This window comes from Urocitellus parryii, chromosome 7 (genome assembly GCF_045843805.1).
Source record: "Urocitellus parryii isolate mUroPar1 chromosome 7, mUroPar1.hap1, whole genome shotgun sequence".
NCBI classification, from domain to species: domain Eukaryota; kingdom Metazoa; phylum Chordata; class Mammalia; order Rodentia; family Sciuridae; genus Urocitellus; species Urocitellus parryii.
In genome coordinates this window covers 150,216,130-150,237,100 of record NC_135537.1, presented here as the reverse complement: position 1 = coordinate 150,237,100, position 20,971 = coordinate 150,216,130, and the positions used below count along the sequence as shown (strand labels likewise).

Genomic DNA, 20,971 nt, shown 5'->3' with positions numbered 1-20,971 from the left:
GCGGGAGAGCAGACGTTTGGCCGGCTCGGCCCAGGGACAACACGGAGATACAACCAGAGAATGGACTGAGCCCGCAGACGCCGCCACCACCTCCGCCACTGAGGAGGCTCTGGGCTTAAGGACATCGCCGCTGCCGGGCCGGGGGCCTGGGCTTCTCTCCCGGTTCTCGCCCTTCCCGCCCCTCCGCGGGCGCTTCCCCGCCGGGGAGAACCCTCCCGGGCTTGGGCTTTGCCGACTCAGACTCTATTTTGATTATTTATTGTGTAATTTATTATTTTTTCTCGTGGAAGGGGCGCACACGTCCCCTCGGTCCTCCAGAGAGGGACGAGCGTCCGCGGGCTCCGCAGTCCGGCCCGCGGGGCGAGCGCAGCGCGGCCCTCCCGCCTCCGGCCCTCGGCCCCGGGCGGCTGGGTGCCGGCCGGGCGGCGGGGGCTGCTCGCGGCGGCGGGGGGGTAGGTGGGGAGGGCGGGCGGCCCGGCGGCCTCCTCTTCCACCGCCCCCCCAACCACCACCCCCCCGCCCTCCCCGGTGTCTGTGTTTCTCTCTCTGGTCGGAGGCGGCGGTAATGGCGGATGGTGGGTTGTGGCGCCGGCGGCGGCTGCTGTGAGGGACGATGAGTTCCTCCTTCGTGGCGAACGGGGCCAGCCTGGAAGATTGTCACTGTAACCTCTTCTGTCTGGTGAGTGCCGGGGCGGCGGGCGGGGGCCGCGGCGAGCGGGCGGTGGGGGAGGGGGCCTCGAGGTGCGCCCTTGGGCCGTGGGGGAGGGGGTCCGGGTCGGATCCAGATGCCAGAGTCCCCGGGCTAGGCCCAGCCGGAGCCCGCGCCCTGCGACGCTCGGCGGCCAGCCCCGGGAGGCGGCATTCACTCAGCCGGGGTCCTGGGCTCTGCCCGAGGAGTGCTGGCTTTTTTTCTGTCTTGTTTCGACTCCCCATTCCCCCCGCCCCCACGGCAGTCTTGTCTTCAACTTGGATTCCTTATCTGGCAGGACACTTAACATTTTCCTGTTTCTTGCTTAACTCTCGCTTTTCTCCTTATTGATTGGGTACACTTTTTCACACTTTACACGATTGCCTTTACTTCGTTATCTTTATACCTTATCCTGATGATTTGGTTTCCCCCAATAAATAGGACCCCGGGATTTCTGCGTTAAAAACCTTTCGTTTTATGTATTTTTGTATGAGTCAAAGTCACACAGAGTTAGTGCCTTCCTTGGTGACTTCATATTTTTGTGTAAAAACCAGTCGATGCCATTTCATGTTTTCTTTTTCAAACTTTGGAAACAGTTTGCCATTTTGACAATTTCAAGCCATCTTGCTTTTATTAGAACATTATGTTTTTGGGAGAGTGGAGGGACTAATGGAGGGAGGTGCAGTGGTTTTGCACTAAACGTTTCTATATTTGTCTGTTTTGCCTGCTTAAGAATATTTTCAGCAGGCTGCTCCTTGTTTTTATTGGAGTGAAAAGTCTGGGGAAGCTGGATGTAGCCATTACAATTGTGTAGGTTGCTCCAGGTTTAGTAACATCCAACAGTTAAGACTTTCAAAAGTGCCAACTGTTGCAAATATCAAGTCCTGAACTGGACAATAGCTTAGGTTCATCATTGACTTAAAGTTTGAGTGACTTTAAAAATCTTTTCTGTGCTGTGAGAAATATTGAGAGTATATGATAGGTAAGTGAAGTGGGCGGAGCGCAAGTAGTTGGCAAGTGTAAGCTGCCAGTCATGTATCAGCAGTTTCATTTTTGGCATCTTATACTTTCTCTCTTTAAGTTAAATTATTGAATTGCCTTGGTTGAATTTCTTTCATAATGCTAAATGGAGATCTTTAATGCACTTACCTATTATAAAATGTTAGTTTTCTTGACAATGTTCATTAATCAGCATCTCTTCAGATATAATAAGACATAGAGCAGGTTTAACATTTCTATCTTCTCCAACCCGGATCTATTTTTGGTACTTTTAGGATCAGGTTCTTGGAAGATAGACTAACATAAATCTGACATTTCTTTGGGAGCAGCTATTTGACTTTTCCTGAAGAGGTGTGTGAGTGAAGAATTAAGAGGGCTTTTTAAAAAGAATTATTCAGATGTCTCTCTTTTTCTTTAAAGCCATGACTTCTCTAAACTTGGAGTGATGGATTTAAGAATTAATTGTTGGTGCAAAGTTTGATGCCAAGAAACAAATGTGACTAGTTCAGATAGGATTTAGGAGAGGAAATGTATACTCGGTGTGCAGTACTAAAGAACATGTTTTTATTTAATGTTCCTCTTATTTCTGCTTGAGATGCGTTGTTTTTGTTGTGCTGTTCAGTGGCGTGTTGGTGTTAATTTTAAACTGTTTTTCTTTTTTTCCTTAAATTCTTGGTTGTTGAATTATTCAGAATTAAAGTTTTTTTTGTCATAATCTGCTTTCAGCGTTATAAGCAATATTGAAAATTTTTAATGTCCCATTGAAATTGGGGACTTTGTATTGAATACTTTTTGACTTTGAGTGAATGTACAATAATAAAAAAATCATACTTTCTTTTCTTTAGGCTGACTTGACAGGAATTAAATGGAAAAGATATGTATGGCAAGGTCCAACTTCTGCCCCTATTCTGTTTCCGGTGACAGAAGAAGACCCCATTTTGAGCAGTTTTAGTCGCTGTCTTAAGGCAGATGTACTTGGTGTTTGGCGGCGAGATCAAAGACCTGGAAGAAGAGAGTTATGGATATTTTGGTGGGGTGAAGATCCTAATTTTGCTGACCTTATTCACCATGACTTATCAGGTGAAAACAATTTACTATTTCTAGCCAATGATTTAACAACATTGTATACATTTCCCAAAATACTGTTTGTATTACAAATTAAGGTGGTGGGGGGGGGGGCTGGTGCGTAGTGCCACATCTGTGTACACCAGTTAGATAACAAAGCCAGATAAAAATACAGTTTCATGTTTCATTTTACTATTATTATTTTATTTAAATCATTCATGCATGTTATGGGAGGCTTTATTTACTTTTCTCTTGCACTGGGGATTGAACTCAGGGCTTCCTGTGTCCTAGGTAAGTGATGTAGCACTGTTCTATACCCCGAGTCCTGTGGGAGGCTTTTTAAGCTTTGAATTACGGTCTCCTTCCAATATACAGCTTCCTTCCTTAATTTCTCACAAGTGTTTAGAATCTAAAGAAGGCATGTTACATTAACCTAAGAAAAATGGAATCCAGGAACATAAAGTTTTTAGCACAGTTACATAATACTTTTGAAACCAAGTGTAACTCAACTTGGAGTCAGTTCTGCCACTGCTCTCTTTTGCATGAATATAGAGACATTGTAGGAGTATCTGGAACTGTAGCTTTCTCTGGTATATTTTTCAAGGTATGTAGTTATTTTGTTGTTTTTTTATTTGCTTGTAAAGACATACGTTAATTTTGTTATTTTTGGAAAGTGACTCTTTTAGATACTGTTACATCAAAGATAAGGAGACAAGAGCCAACTTGTTTAGCTTTTATAGGACAGAGGGTCATAATCTAGAAGATTACACATAAATAATTTTGTGAGCAAATTAATGATTACTTATTATTTTCTCAACTTTTAGGATCAAATGCTACTTTAGAAAGAAAAACTATAGCTCTTCATGTAATTACTGAGGCTTGTGTTTACTTTAGACTGTAAGAGTCTGTTAACTGAATCTTTGATAGGAATGTAAATGATTAGTTGAATGCAACAAGAAATAACTTTAGCCGGTTATTTCAATGATTTTTGACAGTTAAATTTAGGATTTTTAGGTCATTTTATTTTTTTATTTGTTCTTTTTAGATATACATGACAGTAAAGTATTTTTGACATACATGTATGGAATGTAGCTTATTCTAATTAGAATCCCATTCTTGTGGTTATAAATGATGTGGAGTTTCACTGGTGGTATATTCATGTATAAACATAGGAAAGTTATGCCTAATTCATTTTATTGTCTTTCTTTAGATTATTTTTAAAAAGCTTTCCTATTCGAAATTGAGCACTCTGAAGTTTTCTGTTATTGTCTGGCCTGTAGGTTTTTTTTTTTTTTTTTTTTAATGAAATGTAATCCAGGTGTCTGTATCTTGAACTAGTACTTAGTAAAACCAACATTTGTTTAGGAATGTGTGTGTGTTAATTTTGTGTGTTCTGATAATTGCTTTTTACCTTCTCATGAAAACATTTTTTTCTGTGTTCTTATTTTTGAAGTGATTGCAGTTCTTTTAAGCTTTTCAACTTTCTAAGATGGCCTACCAGAGTGTAGACTTAGTTCTAAGTATGTAATATTGTTCTAAATATGTAAAATGATTAGTTTGTATGTATGTATCATACATGTATGTCAGGATTTAAAATTCCTAATAGTTTTAGCAAGATGTTGCTTTCTAATTGCTATGCCAAAAGCTAAGCCTACCAGCTTCCTTTTTCTTTCATTGACTTGGGCATATGTGAGTTATTTAATCTTTAAGTGATCATTAAAGTCACTTCACTAAAATGTGTAGAAAGTTTTTGTTTTTAGTGGGGCTGGGGCTTGAACCCAGGGCCTTATGCATGCTTGGCAAGTGCTCTACCACTGAGCTACATCCTCAGCAGCGTTACAGTATTATCAGCAATTACGGATTATCCAAAATTGCAGTTTGTCAATAGTTTATAGTAATTTGTTAACATTAAAAGTCTTTGATAATTTATGGATAGTCTATTAATGTAAGTCTCCAAACAGTAGGCTGAGAGTTTATAACTTAGTGGTAGGGCACTTGCCCAGCATGCATGGGACCCTAAGTTCAATTCCCAGCAATACAGATACACACAAAACCCCAAACAACTGTAATGCTGATTTGTAGGTTTTGGCTTTTAAGTTGGGAGAACATCTGAACAAACCTTTAAAAAGAAAAAATTCATGACATACATTTTATGGAATCAACGATACTTTTTGATATATACTATTTAGTTTTACCATAGAAGGACTAAATTTGAAGGTGAAAAGTCTATTAAAGTTAAATGTGAGCTGTTTCCCTGTAATGTTGTTAAAACACTACAGTATGTGGACATTGTTTCCTTCTAGGTTTCATATTATCAGTCAGCTATGTTTTCTCTGATGAAACTGGGTTATCATTTTTAAAATTTCTTCTTTCGTTAACTTAGGTTTTTAGCATAACTTTTTTAAATGATAGCACCCATACTTTAAAATAGATATTGATCCTGAAAGTGTTGAAAGCAATTTTGGGAGATTAGGTTTTATTTGTCAGATTTTGCTGAATGCTGTTAAGTAAGTAGTTAATAACTTTAAGATGTATCAAAGTGGAAATAATTATTTTGTTTTACTATTTCAATCAAGAATAGTATGTAATCATATTTACTATTCAAAAGCCTGTCCTGTACTATTACGGTTTACATATTCAGTGGTATTTATGTTTTAGTTTTTGTTTTAACCTGTCGTTTAATTTAGACTGTTGTTACTTAAATCAAACATAGCCTAATAATAAGCACTTTTCAGATGGAGTATATTTGTCTTGCCCTTTTCTTTGCTCCAGGGACACTGTCTGCCTCCCTTTTGGGGCAATTAGTGTGTCTGTGTCTGTGTCTCTCTCTCTCTCTCTCTCTCTCTCTCTCTCTCTCTCTCTCTCTCTCTCGCCCTCTCTCTCTCGCCCTCTCTCTCTCGCCCTCTCGCCAACTCTTTTTCATTTCTTCCCATCTGTGGCACTGTATTCCCTTCTTTTACACTCCCCTGAGAAGAGAGCAGCTGGACAGTGGGGGTGGCATCAGCTGCAGGAGGCATCCTGAGTTCCAAGTGGAGGTGTAGCACTGAGGAAAGGGGAACCGGAAGGACCCAGGTGGCAACTAAAAAGCTGATTAATTTAGCTTGAGCCTGCTTGTCACAGGCAGTGTCCTTCTGTTTGGTTCAGCACCTAACACATCTTGTTACTGAAATGTTTGTGATTATGCTGATAATATCCTCCCCCACCTTCTCTGTCGCTTTTTGTGGGGAGGAGGAAACGTATTTCTTTTTGCAAAGAAGACTAGAAGTCTCAGTTTTTCTAACTGGAATGTTTGATTACAAAAGTACACAATTGTTTTTGCTTAACCTCTTTGACATCTTTGTGTCACCCATAGTATATTTTTAAAAAATAAATATTAAGGGCCTGGGGTTGTAGCTCAGTGTAGAGCACTTGCCTAGCACATGTGGGGCCCTGGGTTCGATCTTCAGCACCACCTGGAGATAAATAAGTGAAGGTATTGTGTGTCCACCTACAACTAAAAAATATTTTAAATAAAAAAATCTTTAATTTTAAGGTAGTTTTATGTTTTTTTTTAAAACATTTTTAGTTGTAGATGGACAATACTTTTATTTATTTATTTTGTACGAGGTGCTGAGAATGAAATCCAGTGCCTCACACTTGCAAGGCAAGCACTCTACCACTGAGCCATAACTCAGCCCGGATAGTTTTATATTTACATAAAGGTTATATTTACATAAAAGTTATAAAGGGAGTATAGAGTGTTCCTGTGTAACTCTTTCAGTTTATTGTTAATGCTTGTATTAGAATGATGTGTTTTTCATAACTAATGAACTAGTATACACACTTTATGATTAACTAAGGTATGTATGTGCTTTATCTGGATTTCTTTTTTTTTTAACCCAATGTTCTTTTTCTGTATGTATGTGCTTTATCTGGATTTCCTTTTTTTTTTTTTAACCTAATGTTCTTTTTCTGTTCTAGGATGCCAGCTAAATTGCTACATTTTGACAGTTCTGAGGAATCTAGTCGGGTTCCAAAGTACATGTTAAATTTCATTTTCTCATGTCACTTAGCACTTGTTTGAGTCATCTTCCTTTCAAGTTTAGCTGATATGTAGAAATAGAATATTAACTCATTTTATTGCTAATTAGTAAAGATTAGCTAAAGCATACCAAATGTGATTTTATGCTTTAAACCCTCACTCATTTTGTATCAGTTGTCTCTACTGTTCAACAAAGTAATTTGTAAAGAACAGATGATTTTTTGAATTAGGATTTGTTTTAACTGGGGTTAGTCTAACTATAATATTCCAGAAAGATATTTGTTCCAAAAAAATCTCTTGATTTGAAAGCTGAATAATTACTTTTCACTCTTTACTCCCCTGAGGAGAATCTGAATACATTTTGATCTTTTTGATAGAAAAAGGATCAGGGACAAAACTTTTTGGGTACAGATTTTCTTTTTAAATTTAATTTTGTAGCAGCTTTTTGTTTTGTTTTGTACCAGGGATTGAATTGAATTTAGGGGTGCTTAACCACTGAACCATATCCCTAGTCCTTCTTTTGTATTAGAGACAGGCTCTCACTAAGTTGCTGAAGCTGGCCTTGAACTTGAATCCTCCTACCTCAGCCCCTGAGTCACAGGCATGTATTGTCATGCCTGGCAGCACATTTTATTTAATGGTTGTGTGATTGTGGGTGAGAACTATAAAACTGGTCTTGGGAAAAATCTTAGCTCTAGTCCTCCGGTCAGAAGTTTCTAGTGGGTGACATTGATTGGTTCTTTCAAGCATACTGCAAAGCAAGATTGTTCCATTTTCATCAGTCTGTCCTTGAAGGAGAAGAGTTTTCTGTGTACTTTCTGCTTTCTCTCTTTTTTTTTTTTTTTGAGATGGATTCTCACTATGCTATCCAGGCCGTCTTCAAATTTGAGGTACTCCTAACTTTAGCCTCCTGAGAGTAGTTGGGATCACAAGGCATGTGTCAGTGCATCCAACTTGTAGCCTGACTTTTTTGGAATTTATTGCTATCCTCATTGGCTTTATTATTCCCCTTAAAATAAAAATAAAACTACTCCCAAGTTAGGCTGCAGTGAGGCTCTCAGAGAAAACTGTCATCTTGAGAACTCAAAAACAGACTCAATCAAATCTAAATATTTCTTTTTCTTCGTAGTTCTTGGGGTCTGTATACTGGATTTTAGCAATCTATTCAAATATTTTTATTGTACCAGAATTCCATCATAATGTGTACAACTCAAATTTTAAGTGGGCCATTGTTCAAGATTTAATTTTGGATGCTGTTATTGAAGGATACTAATTATAGTGGACCATAACCATGTGACAGCTTTTAACAGGATTGACAAATACAAAACAGCAACCATCTATAGTAGTTACCTAGTGCTAGCCAAATTAAAAAGCAATTGTTTGGGGCTGGGGATGTGGCTCAAGCGGTAGCACGCTTGCCTGGCATGCGTGCAGCCCGGGTTTGATCCTCAGCACCACATACAAGCAAAGATGTTGTGTCCGCCGAAAACTAAAAAAAAATAAATATTGAAAAATTCTCTCTCTCTTTCTTTCTCTCTCTTAAAAAAATTTCACTTAAAAGAAAAATGAAAGCAATTGTTTTTTTGCCTTACGTAGCCTAAAGAGAGTTAATTCACCAATGTCTAATGTTGTAAACTTGTGACCCAGTTCTTTATTTGGATAGTTTTTTAGGTAATAACTTCATTTGCTGTATTTCTTGTGAGGATTGTCCTTTTTGAAAAAGTAACCAAAGAAAATAATCAACATATCAAGCTATATTTTTTTTTCTTTTTTGTTTTTAGTTGTAGATGGGCATAATACCTTTATTTTATTTATGTGGTGCTGACGATTGAACCCAGTGCCTCATGCATGGGAGACAAGTGCTCTACCACTGAGCTATAACCCCAGCCCTCAAGCTATTTTTAAATTAAAAATTTCAAGGTTTTGCCATAAATAAATAGTACTGCCAATTTAAGGCACTCAGTAGTATTTGTTGAATGAATTGATTATGAATGAGAAATTATTGTTAAAGACAAACACTGGTTAAACATTTTAAATATTTTTCTTTATTCTTTTAGGAAATACATAGTATTTTTCTACCATGTTAAATTTGAAACCATTCTTTCTGTATTCATTAATGTATGTTGTATTTTAATAGTTTAGCAGAATTATGTAGGAAAAGATTGCTTTTTTAAAAGCAGTTGATACCATGGAGATATTTAAAGATGTCAGTTTTGAGAATAATGATGAGTACTGGGTATATAGCTTTTTTGGTTTTGATCTTCATTTTTTTTTGTTGTTTAAGGAATTATTTTGATGGCCTGTGACACACTTTGACACCACTGTAATTTGTAGCCTCAGAAAAAACATGGTAATTAAATTTAGCATTTTAATTTTTGTGTTCTGCAAATAAATACTTTATAAAAAAATTTTAAGTAACACTGATGATTTAAAAGTTATAGTGTTAATAGCAATGGAAAAATATTATTAAAAACAAAACTGAAACTGTATTCTTTGTGGATACAGACACAAGGGGAGAAAAACATTGAAAGGCATTAAGCAGACTTTTTTCATTAGAGTATGGGTGATTAAGTTCAAAAGAACTAAGTAAAGATTTGCCATGTGTTCCATTTTCCTTCTCCCTGTTATAATATTGGTGTTGAGATTTAAGAACCTCTTTTAATTAGTGTTAGAGCTGCATATTTCTAATGTCTTAGAGGGTTGGTTGTACCATTTCATCTTTTATATATGTGAGTACATGTAGAAAATACCATTATTATTGTTATTGCAAAATCAGAATATTAGAAACTTGGCTCAGTAGGCCTCTTCTTTCTAAGTGACACTCTCCCTAAAAACAAAACCAATAACCTTCAAACTTTTCATGGAGCATTGTTAGGACTTATGTCTTCAGCAACAAAAAACTGAAAGTCTATTGCTTAAGTGTAATGTTTACTTAGTCACTCGTAGGTAAAGATATACTTCAGAGATTTGTTGGCTTTGGAAAACCCCATCAGATGGGCTTTACTCTTTTGTTTTCTGTATAACATTTGTTTAGTGTTAATGAGAATTGTGTGCATTTGGGGGTCATGAGATGTCTGCTTGACAGCATTGAGTTCACATGAGTTTCTTCAGATAAATTTTAGAGTAAGGAAAGAGAAGTACTTTCAAATTAATACTGAGTAATTCCTAAACCACATTTAGTATTCTTAAATTGTTTAGCTGTGAGTTTGACTGCAATGGATTTCTTTACATCATAAAATTTTCAGAATTTTATATGAAATTTATAAATTATAACTTATTCCAAAGATTTTTAATTATTTCAAAGGAATTCACAATCTGTTGAATGGTGTTTCATGAATTGCAACTTTACACTTAAACTGTTTTTCAGAATGAGGCAAATTCATTTTTAAGGTTTTTTTTTTTTTTGTATCGGTGATTGAACTCAAGGACACTCAACCATGAAGCCACATCCCCAGCCCTATTTTTTATTATATTTAGAGACAGGGTATCACTGAGTTGCTTAGGGTCTCACTAAATTGCTGGAGCTGGCTTTGAAACTCCTGATCCTCCTGCCTTAGCCTCCTGAGCCCCTGGGATTACAGGTATGTGCCACCACACCCAGCTCATTTTTAAATTTTTTTTTCTTTCAAATCATCTTTATTTTATTTTATTTTAATTAATTTATTTTTAGAATTTATAAATATTTTTAAATTTTCGGTGGACACATCTTTATTTTATTTTTATGTGGTGCTGAGGATCGAACCTTGCGCATGCCAGGTGAGCACATTACCACTTGAGCCACATCCCCAGTTCCTCATTTTTAAGTGAATAATTTATTTGATGTTTATTGCAACTGTATAACTTTTATATGTATAATAGCAACTTTGTGTATTGGGTCTTTGATTTAAAACATACCTGAAGTTAGGAAAACTTGTTAACAGGCTATTTGTATAGGACAGATGTTAAAACTATTGTGCTTCTCTTAGAAGGTAGGGATTTTTGAGGTAAATGGTAATCAAGGATACTGAGTCATAAAGAGGTTAAGAATTGGGAGAAAGATTCCTACACAATACTACTGGAATTAGAAACTTTTATTTCTAGAAATTATAAGTCATAATTTGAGGTAAAAGTTTTAACATAGCTATTTAATTTTTAAATGATAGGTCTTCATTAAGCTGAAAGCAAAGCAAGTAAGATTCTTTTTTTCCTCAGCAACTTACAAATTTATTTGTGATTTAGACTTTTAACTAATTAAAGTGAAGTCACGATGTGCCAATTTCCTTTTCTCTTAGCCTAATACTTTCTTTAATAAAATGAAACCTTGTAAGCATTTTAACGTTAAATGGAAGTTAATGAGTGTCTCTTCCATAGAATGTGAAGTTTTCTTATTTGATGTTAATGATTAATGTTAATGTTTAAAAATGTTTTTCCAACTCTCAAGTATTGTCATTTTCTAAAACTTCTTTTTGAAAAACCAGTTAGTTGCTTTGAAAGACTTTTAGCACTTAGGAAACACTTGAAAGAACAATACAAATCATCATTAACCTTTGTAGTGGCACAGAGTTTCTAGTGCAGTTAAAGTCCACTGTCATTATACTTTTTAGTTAATGTTTATTATACTCATTTGTTGTATAAGCTCTGAATACCATTTGCTACTCTTTTTTGGGGGAGGATGGGGGTGTTTACCCAGGATTGAACTCGGGGGCACAAAACCATTGAGCCACATCCCCAGCCCTATTTTGTGTTTAATTTAGACAGAGTCTCACTGAGTTGCTTAGCACCTCCCTTTTGCTAGGTTGGCTTTGAACTCAGAATCCTCCTGCCTCAGCCTCTGTGTGCCCCTGTGCCCAGCCCATGTTCTACTCTTAATGCATATCTCTTTTATTCAAAAGCTCATAGTATATATGTTATTTTTCCATAGGTTTAGTAAATGTATTTTGGCAACAAATGTTTTTTCTATTTTTATTTAGTAAATGAAGATGATTCAAATTCAGAAAATATTTACAAAGTTATAAAGGCTATGGGAAGATTTTTATATTTGAATTAAATAATTAAGAAATATAAAAATTTAAAATGTTAAGTGGTATTATTTGTAGTGGAATTCATTGGATGCTTTGTTATAGGCAGGAAATGGATAGAGGGAAAAAATTGGTTACTGAACTTCATTCCAACTTATCTCAAAATGACTTATTTATTTGGTAGATTAACTTGGAGTGATTAGTAGATTGGCTGCCAAAAATTAAGGCTAATAGTTAGTGAAGATAGCTATAACTTAATGCTGGGAATGCCTAAATCTTTTAAGTTTCTTCCCCTAATAAAAGATTCTGTACTGAATAATAATCATGGAAATCATTTGGTTAAAATGAGACCTAAGGTAGCTGATAATGCGTTGCTTGTTAGGCTCTGTGCCACTGGCTTTCTTTTTCTTCATCAATTAATTTTATAGTTGAGTCGTGAATTAGAATGCCAATGGACATGAAATGTTTTGAATTTAATTATTAATTGGCTGGTGCTGTTTTTTTTTGGAGGGAGTGGAGGCAGGTCGAATGATTGAAAGAATTAGGAGAAGGTAACTAGTAAGTGAGCCAGTTTAGAAATTGGCACCATAGAGTATGTTTAATATTTTCCAAATTATACAAGCAGGTGGACTTTTCATTGATAGAGAAATGAATCAATACATTTATAATATTATTCCCATATTTTACATTGTGCAAATAAACTTCAGGCAACTTGATAGAATGCATAGCACTTAGGCCTTTTATTTCTTGGGGAGTAACTTTGAAACCTGATACTTTGATGTCTAGAAATATATCGAGTGATTGTAGTTTAATTTTCTTAGGTAGAGTAGGGATTGTGAATATAGAACTTAAACTGTAACTTTTATTTACTGCTTTTTGCTTCCTTCATTTCTTATTTAGAAGAGGAAGATGGAGTGTGGGAGAATGGTCTTTCCTATGAATGCCGTACTCTGCTTTTCAAAGCAGTTCACAATCTGTTGGAACGGTGTTTAATGAACCGGAACTTTGTACGTATTGGCAAGTGGTTTGTAAAGCCTTATGAAAAAGATGAAAAACCTATAAATAAAAGGTAAGCTGTCTTAATTAACTTTTTTTTTAATATTTCTTTTTCATTTTATAACTACAGAGAATGAATGCACGTGTTCAGGAAGTTAACTTTGGCAAAGCACTCTAAGTATTCTGTTATATGCTTTTTTCTTTTCCCTTTTCTTTGTCCTACTGGCGATTGAATTCAGGGCATCAAGTGTATCAGGATAGATCTTTGCCACTGAGCTTCATTTCCTTAAGTTCCTGAGGCTGGCCTTGAACTTGTGATTCTTCTTTCTCAATATCTTTAGTAGCTAGGATGATAGGACTGTGCCACTATGCCCAGCAGTTTTTGGGGAAAGGTTTCATTAAATTGCCCAGGCCGACCTCAAACTCCTGGGTTCAAGTGATCTCATATCAGTCTTGTGAGTAGCTGGGACTTCAGGTATATGCCACCATGCCTGGCTCAAGCATTTGTTGACCACTTTACTTGCCCTTTAACATATACATTGTAAAAAACTGCCTTTTTAAAAATTTTTTATTTATTTTTCCCATATTTTTAATTGGCACATTATAATTATACATACTAGTAGGATTTGTTGTTACATATTCATACATGCACATAATATGACAATATGATTTGACTAGGTGTGTTGATGCATGCCTGTAATCTTAGTGATTTGGGAGGCTGAAATGGGAGGGTCACAGTTTGAGTTCAGCATCAACAACTTAGTCCCTGTCTCAAAAGAAAAAATAAAAAGACTGGGGATGTGGCACAATCGTACCCAGGGGCACCTTACCTCAGTACCAAAAAAAGAAAAAACAAAATAGTATAATTTGGGGATGGGGTTGTGGCTTAGCGGTAGAGCGCTTTCCTCGCAGGTTCGAGACCCTGGGTTTGAACCTCAGCACCACATAAAAATAAATAAATAAATAAATAAAATGAAGGCATTGTGTCCAACTACAACTAAAAAATAAATATTTAAAAAAATAATATAATTTCGTCTTTATTATTCCCCCATGCCCTTCCCTCCTTCTTGCTCCCTCCTCCTCTTTTTTTTTCTTCTTCCCTCCCGCCACCATTCTTTTTCTCTACTCTGCTGGTCTCCCTTCCATTTTCATGAGATTCCCCTCAGTTTTCTTTTCCTTTTTCCTCTCTAGCTTCCACATATGAGAGAAAGCACACAACACTTAACTTTCTGAGTTTGGCATGGAAGGCTTTACAAGAGATAACTCTTTTCTTTTTTTTAAATATTTTATTTACATTTTAATTTTCGGAAGACACAACATCTTTGTTTTTATGTGGTGCTGAGGATCGAACCTGGGCCGTACCCATGCCAGGCGAGCACGCTACCGCTTAAGCCACATCCCCAGCCCCTAGATAACTCTTTTCTTCTTCAATTAAAAGTTTCAGGTTACTACATTTCTCTGTGATTTGAATAATACAAAATAGTCTATCAGAAAATTCAGTCCTAAGCAGTTGTTGAATAAGTGAGGCTTTGAGATGAACCAATGGCAAGTAGAGAAACTTAAGGGAATTTGTTTTTCTGAATGATGTGGGAAGATATGAAGTAAACATTTGGTTATGATTATATATGCCTATCATCTTTTCATGTACACCTGGTGTTTTTTTTCAAGCTTTTCTTTTTAGTTGATTAGATGAGTAGATAATTTTGGGAATATAAAAGTTCTTTGATTTCCCCTCCCTCTGAAAATTGACAAATTTATTGTTAACAAAATAACATAGGAATGCATTCTGCAAATGGCAGGAAAACTTAAGTATCTGGGTTACATGGCAAGTAGTAAGGAATCTGGAGGTAGATAATTCTGGTGTATCTTGTTTAGTATTGTTGTCAAGGATTTAAGGTTCCTTATATTCTTCTGCTGGGACATCTTCAATATTTAGCTTCATTCTTATACTCCCAGTGGATATTGAACCTTCACACCTGATATGCAGAAGATGAGGGCAGAGAGAAGATTAGTTATTGGAAACCTGATGTATCACTGGCCATTCTAACAGAAAGAAGTACCTTTTATTTGGAAAAATAAAATAACCACTAAGAACAATGTAGGAGTTTTCTTAGTAAGATTAAAAGGCGGTGCTGGGATTGTGGCTCAGTGTAGAGCACTTGACTTGGAAGTGTGAGGCACTGGGTTCAATTCTCAGCACTGTATATAAGTTAATATAAATAAAATAAAAGTCCGTCAACTAAAAAAAAAAAAAAGAAGAAGAAAAGGGAATAGACAGAAGAAGGAGGGAATGTGGATTTGGGGTAGGCAATTAGCAGTGTCCACCATAAACAATACTTCTTCTTCTACAGTTTAATTTGCTTTTGGTTTTTGTTACCCACAGCCAACTGAGGTCTGAAAATGTTAAATGGAAAAATTCCAGAAATAAACAATTCATAAGTTTTAAAAATTGTGCCTCATTCTGAGTAATATGGTAAAATTTTGTGCAGTCCCACTCTGTCCAGCCCAGAACCTGACTCTTTCCTTTGTCCAGAATATTTATGCTGTATAGCTACCCTCTTGTTAGTCCTTTAGTAGCCCTCTTAGTTATCAGATCACTTGTCATCTGCTTGTATTCAAGTAACCCTTATTTTACTTATAATGGCTCCAAAGTATGAGAATATTGATAAGAGAGTGGAACTATTCAGATATGCCACAGAGAAGCCATAAAGTGCTTTCTTTAGGTGAAAAGGTGAAAGTATAATAAGAAATTAGAGAGTCCGTCCTCATTCACACAATTTATTCCAGTGTATTAATTATATTTGTTCTATTTTACAAATGCTTCTTGGCTTATGATGGGATTTTTGTCCTAATAAACCCTAATTTGAAAATATGCCAAAAATGGATTAAACCTACTGAATATTGTAACTTAGCCTAGCCTATTTTATTGTAACGATATTCATTTATTTATTTATCAAGACAAGGTCTTGTTATATTGTCCAGTTTGGCTTCAAATTCTCAATTCTTCTGCCTCAGCCTCCATGTAACTGGGATTAAAGGTGTATGCCACCTTATCTGGCCTTAGCCTACCTGAAAAGTGCTCAAAAAATTATAGCAGAGGGCTGGGGATGTGGCTCAAGCGGTAGCGTGCTCGCCTGGCATGCCTGCGGCCCAGGTTCGATCCTCAGCACCACATACAAACAAAGATGTTGTGTCTGCCGATAACTAAAAAATAAATATTAAAATTAAAAAAAAATTATAGCAGAGTTGAATAACTGTGTCAGACAGATGGCCTACAAAGCCTAAAATACTTAGTTTGAAATATATATTTTGATCTTTTTATTTTATTTTTTGCAATTTTGGGAATCAAACCCAGGGCATCACAAGTAGTAGGCAGGTGCTCTACCACTGATCTACCTCCCCAGCTCAGCTGTATCTGGATCCTTATAGGAAAAAACGTGTTGTTTAGCCTACTGGCACGCACTTGTAATCCTAGCTACTTTGGAGGCTGAGAGGCAGGAGGATGGCATGTTTGAGGCCAGCCTGGGAAACTTAGCAAGACTTTATTTCAAAATAAAAAAAAAAAAAGAAGGGCCTGTGATGTAGCTAAGTGATAAAGCACTCCTGGGTTCAATTCTTAGTACTGTAAACAAATAAATAAAATAGTGAAATATTTAAAAAGCTGCAAATGTAGCGCCCCTGGGTTCAGTCCTAGTCCTCTTCCTCCAAACCTGCATAAAGATATTTTAGATTTGTGCTGCCAAGTATGGTAGTCCCTAGCCACTTGTGACTCTTTAAATTCAGTTAATTGAAATTAGGGCTGGGAATGTAACTCAGTAGTGTAGTACTTACCTAGCAGGCTCAAGGCCCTGGGTTCAGTCCTCAGTACTGCAAAAAAAGATGTCTTAGACCTGTGCTGTCTAATATGTCCACTAGCCACTTATGTCAATTTAAATTCAATTTATTGAAATTAGGGCTAGGGATATAGCTCAGTGGTATGGTGCTTGCTTAACATGCACAAGACCCTGGGTCTTTTTCCCCCAGTATCTGTGGGGAAAAAAACGAAAAACAAAAAAACTTCAGTTTTGCAAACTGCCTTTCAAGTGCTTGTTATATGACTAGTGGCTTTTGTATTGAGTATTGTATGACATTTCTGTCATTGGAGGAAGTTCAGAAACTTCCCTTAAATTTATAATTAACATATTTGGTGCTTCATTAAAGAAGTTGGTCACGGTTTTACTTATTTATTTTTTGTGACAGCAAGCAGATTTTATTAAATAGGAAGCAAGAGTACATTCAAGACTGAGAACAGGTCGTTCTGAGCAGGAGCAACCAAGTGTTTTTGTTTTTTGTTTTAAAGACAGCAGATGAAAGAATATGCTTTAAGTTTCACCCATAAAGGTGTATTTATCTTCTGCCCCACTAGGCTTTTACATTATCTCCTGATCTCCAAAATTAATTAAAAATAAAACCCTGGCACAGTGGCATACTCCTTTAATCCCAAATTGGGAGGCTGAGGCAAGAGGATTATAAATTCAAAGCCAGCTCAGCAGCTTACTGAGATCCTCACTAACTTAGCAAGACCCTGTCTCAAGATAAAAAATACAAAGGGCTTAGGCTGTCAGTGATAGAGCACCCCTGGCTTCAGTCCCCAGTACTGCCAGGGGAGGAAAAAAGTGCCATGAGATGTAAATTTGTGCTACAAAAGTAGTAGCTATTAATAGCTTTACTGTGTCCTTTGATTGGTTTTCTCTGAAAACCTGAACTTATAGAGAAGCTGAGAGCTACTGCGATTATATTTTTTAAGGACTTATTTCCTTTGTTGTATTTCAGAGTAGCACTGTTCAATAAAAATACAAAGTAAGCCACATAAGTAATTTTAAAATTTCTGCTAGATGGTTAAAAGTAAAACAAAAATAAACAATCAAAATTCAGGTGAAATTAATTTTAACAATTTTTTAATATAGTATATCTAAAATAATATTTCAGCATGTAATTAAATCTACAGAAGATACTAATGAAATAGTTGGGGTTTTCTTTGAAATGAGTTTTTGAATTCCTAGCATGTGTTTTATCTTGAGTGGATCTCAGTCAGTTTGGACTGGCTACATTTTAAGTCATCAGTAGTTAAATGGATATATTTGGCTATTAACAACATGATTCTAGGGCTTCAAGCTTAACTGAACTTGGTAATGTTTATTGACGAAAGATATCTAATGCCTGATGATCTGTAAACCTTCCTGGAATTGTCTACTAGACTGTGATAGTGTAAGAGTTTTTAAAGGCAGGAGAATGCTATACCTATGTCAGGATACCCACCATTTACTGAGTTAGGTGTAGTTCCTTCAGGCTTGACACATCTTTTGTCTGCCCCTCCCCTGTGTTGTTTGTTTGTATTGGTTTGTCCTTAATGGCTGTCAACAGATAATCATGTATCACATTTCTGAAGTACAGCCATAATACTTGTGCATTTCTCTGTTAAATCATTTGGATTTGCACGATCAGATTTTAACGTGTTAACGCTTTCCAAGAATGTTTATGAGAAAAATTAAGTGCTAAGAAAAAAATTCTCATTTTTTTCCCTCCCCTTGAGCTTTTCTTACTGTAGTTTTTAGCTATGTTGATACATACAAATCTTTTTCAGTTGTTCCTTTGAGAAGTGAATAATAGAAATTTTTTTCTGCAGGGAAGAAGAGAGTAAGGAACTTACCTAACCAGAACTGGCCAGATATTATTCACAATTAGGGTTTATTTGTTTTAATGAAATTCTTACAGTCTGTCATTACTCCATTTTTATGAGTAATAAGCCTGAAGCAGAGAGAAGTTAAGTAATTTTTCCAAAGTCATACAGCTAAGTATTGTAGCTGGATTATAGGGCATGAAAAATATGCAATCGATTGTATACTCTGTAGCCTATTATATTTCAAATACTTACATCTTTAAAATGGTAAGAAATAGTAAAATAATAATATTTTAAAACAGCTAAAGGCTGCAGAAATATAGACTAATACAGTGATTTCTAAACTTGTCTGGATATGAAAACCAGCTGGAGAGCTTCAGAAAAGTACTGCTACTGGTGTCTTAACTTGGGTCTGTGACCTAGGATTTGGATTCTCCCCTCCCCACCGTATTGGGGATTGACCTCAGAGCTCTGATACTATACTAGTCAAGTGTTTTACCTCTGACATACATCCCCAGCCTTTTAATTAAAAATTTGAGAGAGTCTTGCTGAGTTGCCCAGAGAGACCTTCTGCCTTATCTTCCTGGGTAACTGGGATTATAAGTGTGTGTCACTATGATAGGCTCATATTTTGGAATTTTAAAAGATTCTAATGTTTAAGATAACATTTGGAAATGAACTCATGTAATATTCTGGAAATTAAGATGACTAGGGTTTTTTTTGTGATAAAATATATGTAATAGCTAGGTGTGGTGGCTCATACCTATAATGCTGGTGCCTCTTGAGTCACCAGGAGGTGACTGGTGGCAGAAGGATCACAAGTTTGAGGCCAGCCTCAGCAATTTAGTGAGACTCTGTCTCAAAAAATTGAAAAACGACTTGGAATGTAGCTCAGTGGTGAAGCACCTTTGGTTCAGTCCCCAGTTCCCCCAAAAAAAAGTAATGTAAAAATTTTCAGTTTTCATAATTTTTTAGTGTGTAGCTTCCTGGCATTAAGTAGACTAATATTATTGTGCAACCATCCCACTACTGTCTATTTCCAGAACTTTTTCATCTTCCCAAACTGAAAATATGCCCATAAAATAATAAATTCTCTGTGAATCTGAATATTCCATACACCTAATATAAATGGAACCATGTAGTATTTGCTCTTTTATGTCATTTCAGTTTGCATAATATTTTCAAGATTCTTCCATGTTGTAACATTTGACTGTATTTTTTTAAAGGCTAAATAATATTCCATTCTATGTTATTTACCACATTTTGCTAATCTATCCATTTGTCATTGGACATTTGAGTTGGTTTCAGCATTTGGCTATTGTGAATAATGCTGCTATAAACATTGGTGTACAGGTATCTCTTCAAGTTGTAGTTTTCATTTCTTTGGGTACACTCTCAAAAGTGAAAAATTCTAGATACAGTAATCCTAAGTTTAATTATTTGAGAAATTGCCATACTATTTTCCATGGTGGCTTCAGTATTTTACATTCCCATCAAAGTTGTAAAGAATTTCAATTTCTATACATTCTCACCACTTGTTATTTTTCAGTTTTTAAAAAAGTAATAGCCATCTTTATAGGAGTGAAGTGGTATCTTAATGTATTTTTGATTTGTATTTTCTTAATGTGTAGCTAAGAATGATTTTTTTACTGGCCATTTGAACATCATTTTTGGAGAAATGTCTAAGTCTTTTCTCTATTTTTTAGTTGGATAACTAGGGTTTTAAGTCAACATTTTCTTATTTAATGAAAATTCTTTTTTATTTTTAAAATATTTGATGTTTTGAAAACAGGACCAAATTAGTATATTGTACATAGCAGTATATTGAGAGATTTAGAAAGAAGGAAAGGTAGATGCTAGATAGAGTGAATGAGTTATGTAAGGATAAGAACATAGAATAATATATATTGATCTGGTATAAGTCAATATCAATATATAATTATGTGTTCAGATCTCATTTATAAAATTCTGTCTCATTTGTGCATTTTTGTTTCTTATAGTGTTAGCTCCTGGAAAAGAGTAGTATTTTCTACAATCTTTTTTTTTTTTTTTTTTTTAAGAGAGAGGCAGAGAGAGAGAGAATTTTTTAATATTTATTTTTCAGTTTTTGGCAGACACAACATTTCTTAAAAACAATGGAAATCAATATTTTTACATACACATAACATAATTTGACCATTCTCATTCCCTGTACTTTCCCTTTCCCCTTGATGCACTTGCTTGTTTTACTTAACTAATTCCTCTAATTTTATTATTTTAATTAGTGTATGATATGTAAAAACTGTATTCATAGTGGTATATTTATCATGTATTTGAGTTTTCTTTTTTTTTTGTATTGGGGACCCAAGGATCCTCTACCTTTGTACTACATCCCCAGTTCTTTTTAGTTTTTATTTTTATTTATTTTATTTTTTATTTTTTATTTTATTTTATTTTTTTTCTTTTTTAGTTATCGGCAGACACAACATCTTTGTTGGTATGTGGTGCTGAGGATCGAACCCGGGCCGCACGCATGCCAGGCGAGCGCGCTACCGCTTGAGCCACAT

General features: G+C 35.9%; 1 protein-coding gene across 1 annotated transcript in view; it reads left to right on the top strand.

Moving 5' to 3' along the window:
• The first annotated feature begins 507 nt into the window (after positions 1–507).
• Med13 (mediator complex subunit 13) overlaps positions 508–20,971 on the top strand; it is a 90,224-nt gene continuing 69,760 nt past the window's right edge. Inside the window, exons 1-3 of the mRNA XM_077801016.1 lie at positions 508–679; positions 2,533–2,767; positions 12,671–12,839. Coding sequence (XP_077657142.1) covers positions 614–679; positions 2,533–2,767; positions 12,671–12,839 — 470 coding nt within the window. The 5' untranslated portion in view covers positions 508–613. The remainder of the gene's footprint in view (positions 680–2,532; positions 2,768–12,670; positions 12,840–20,971) is intronic.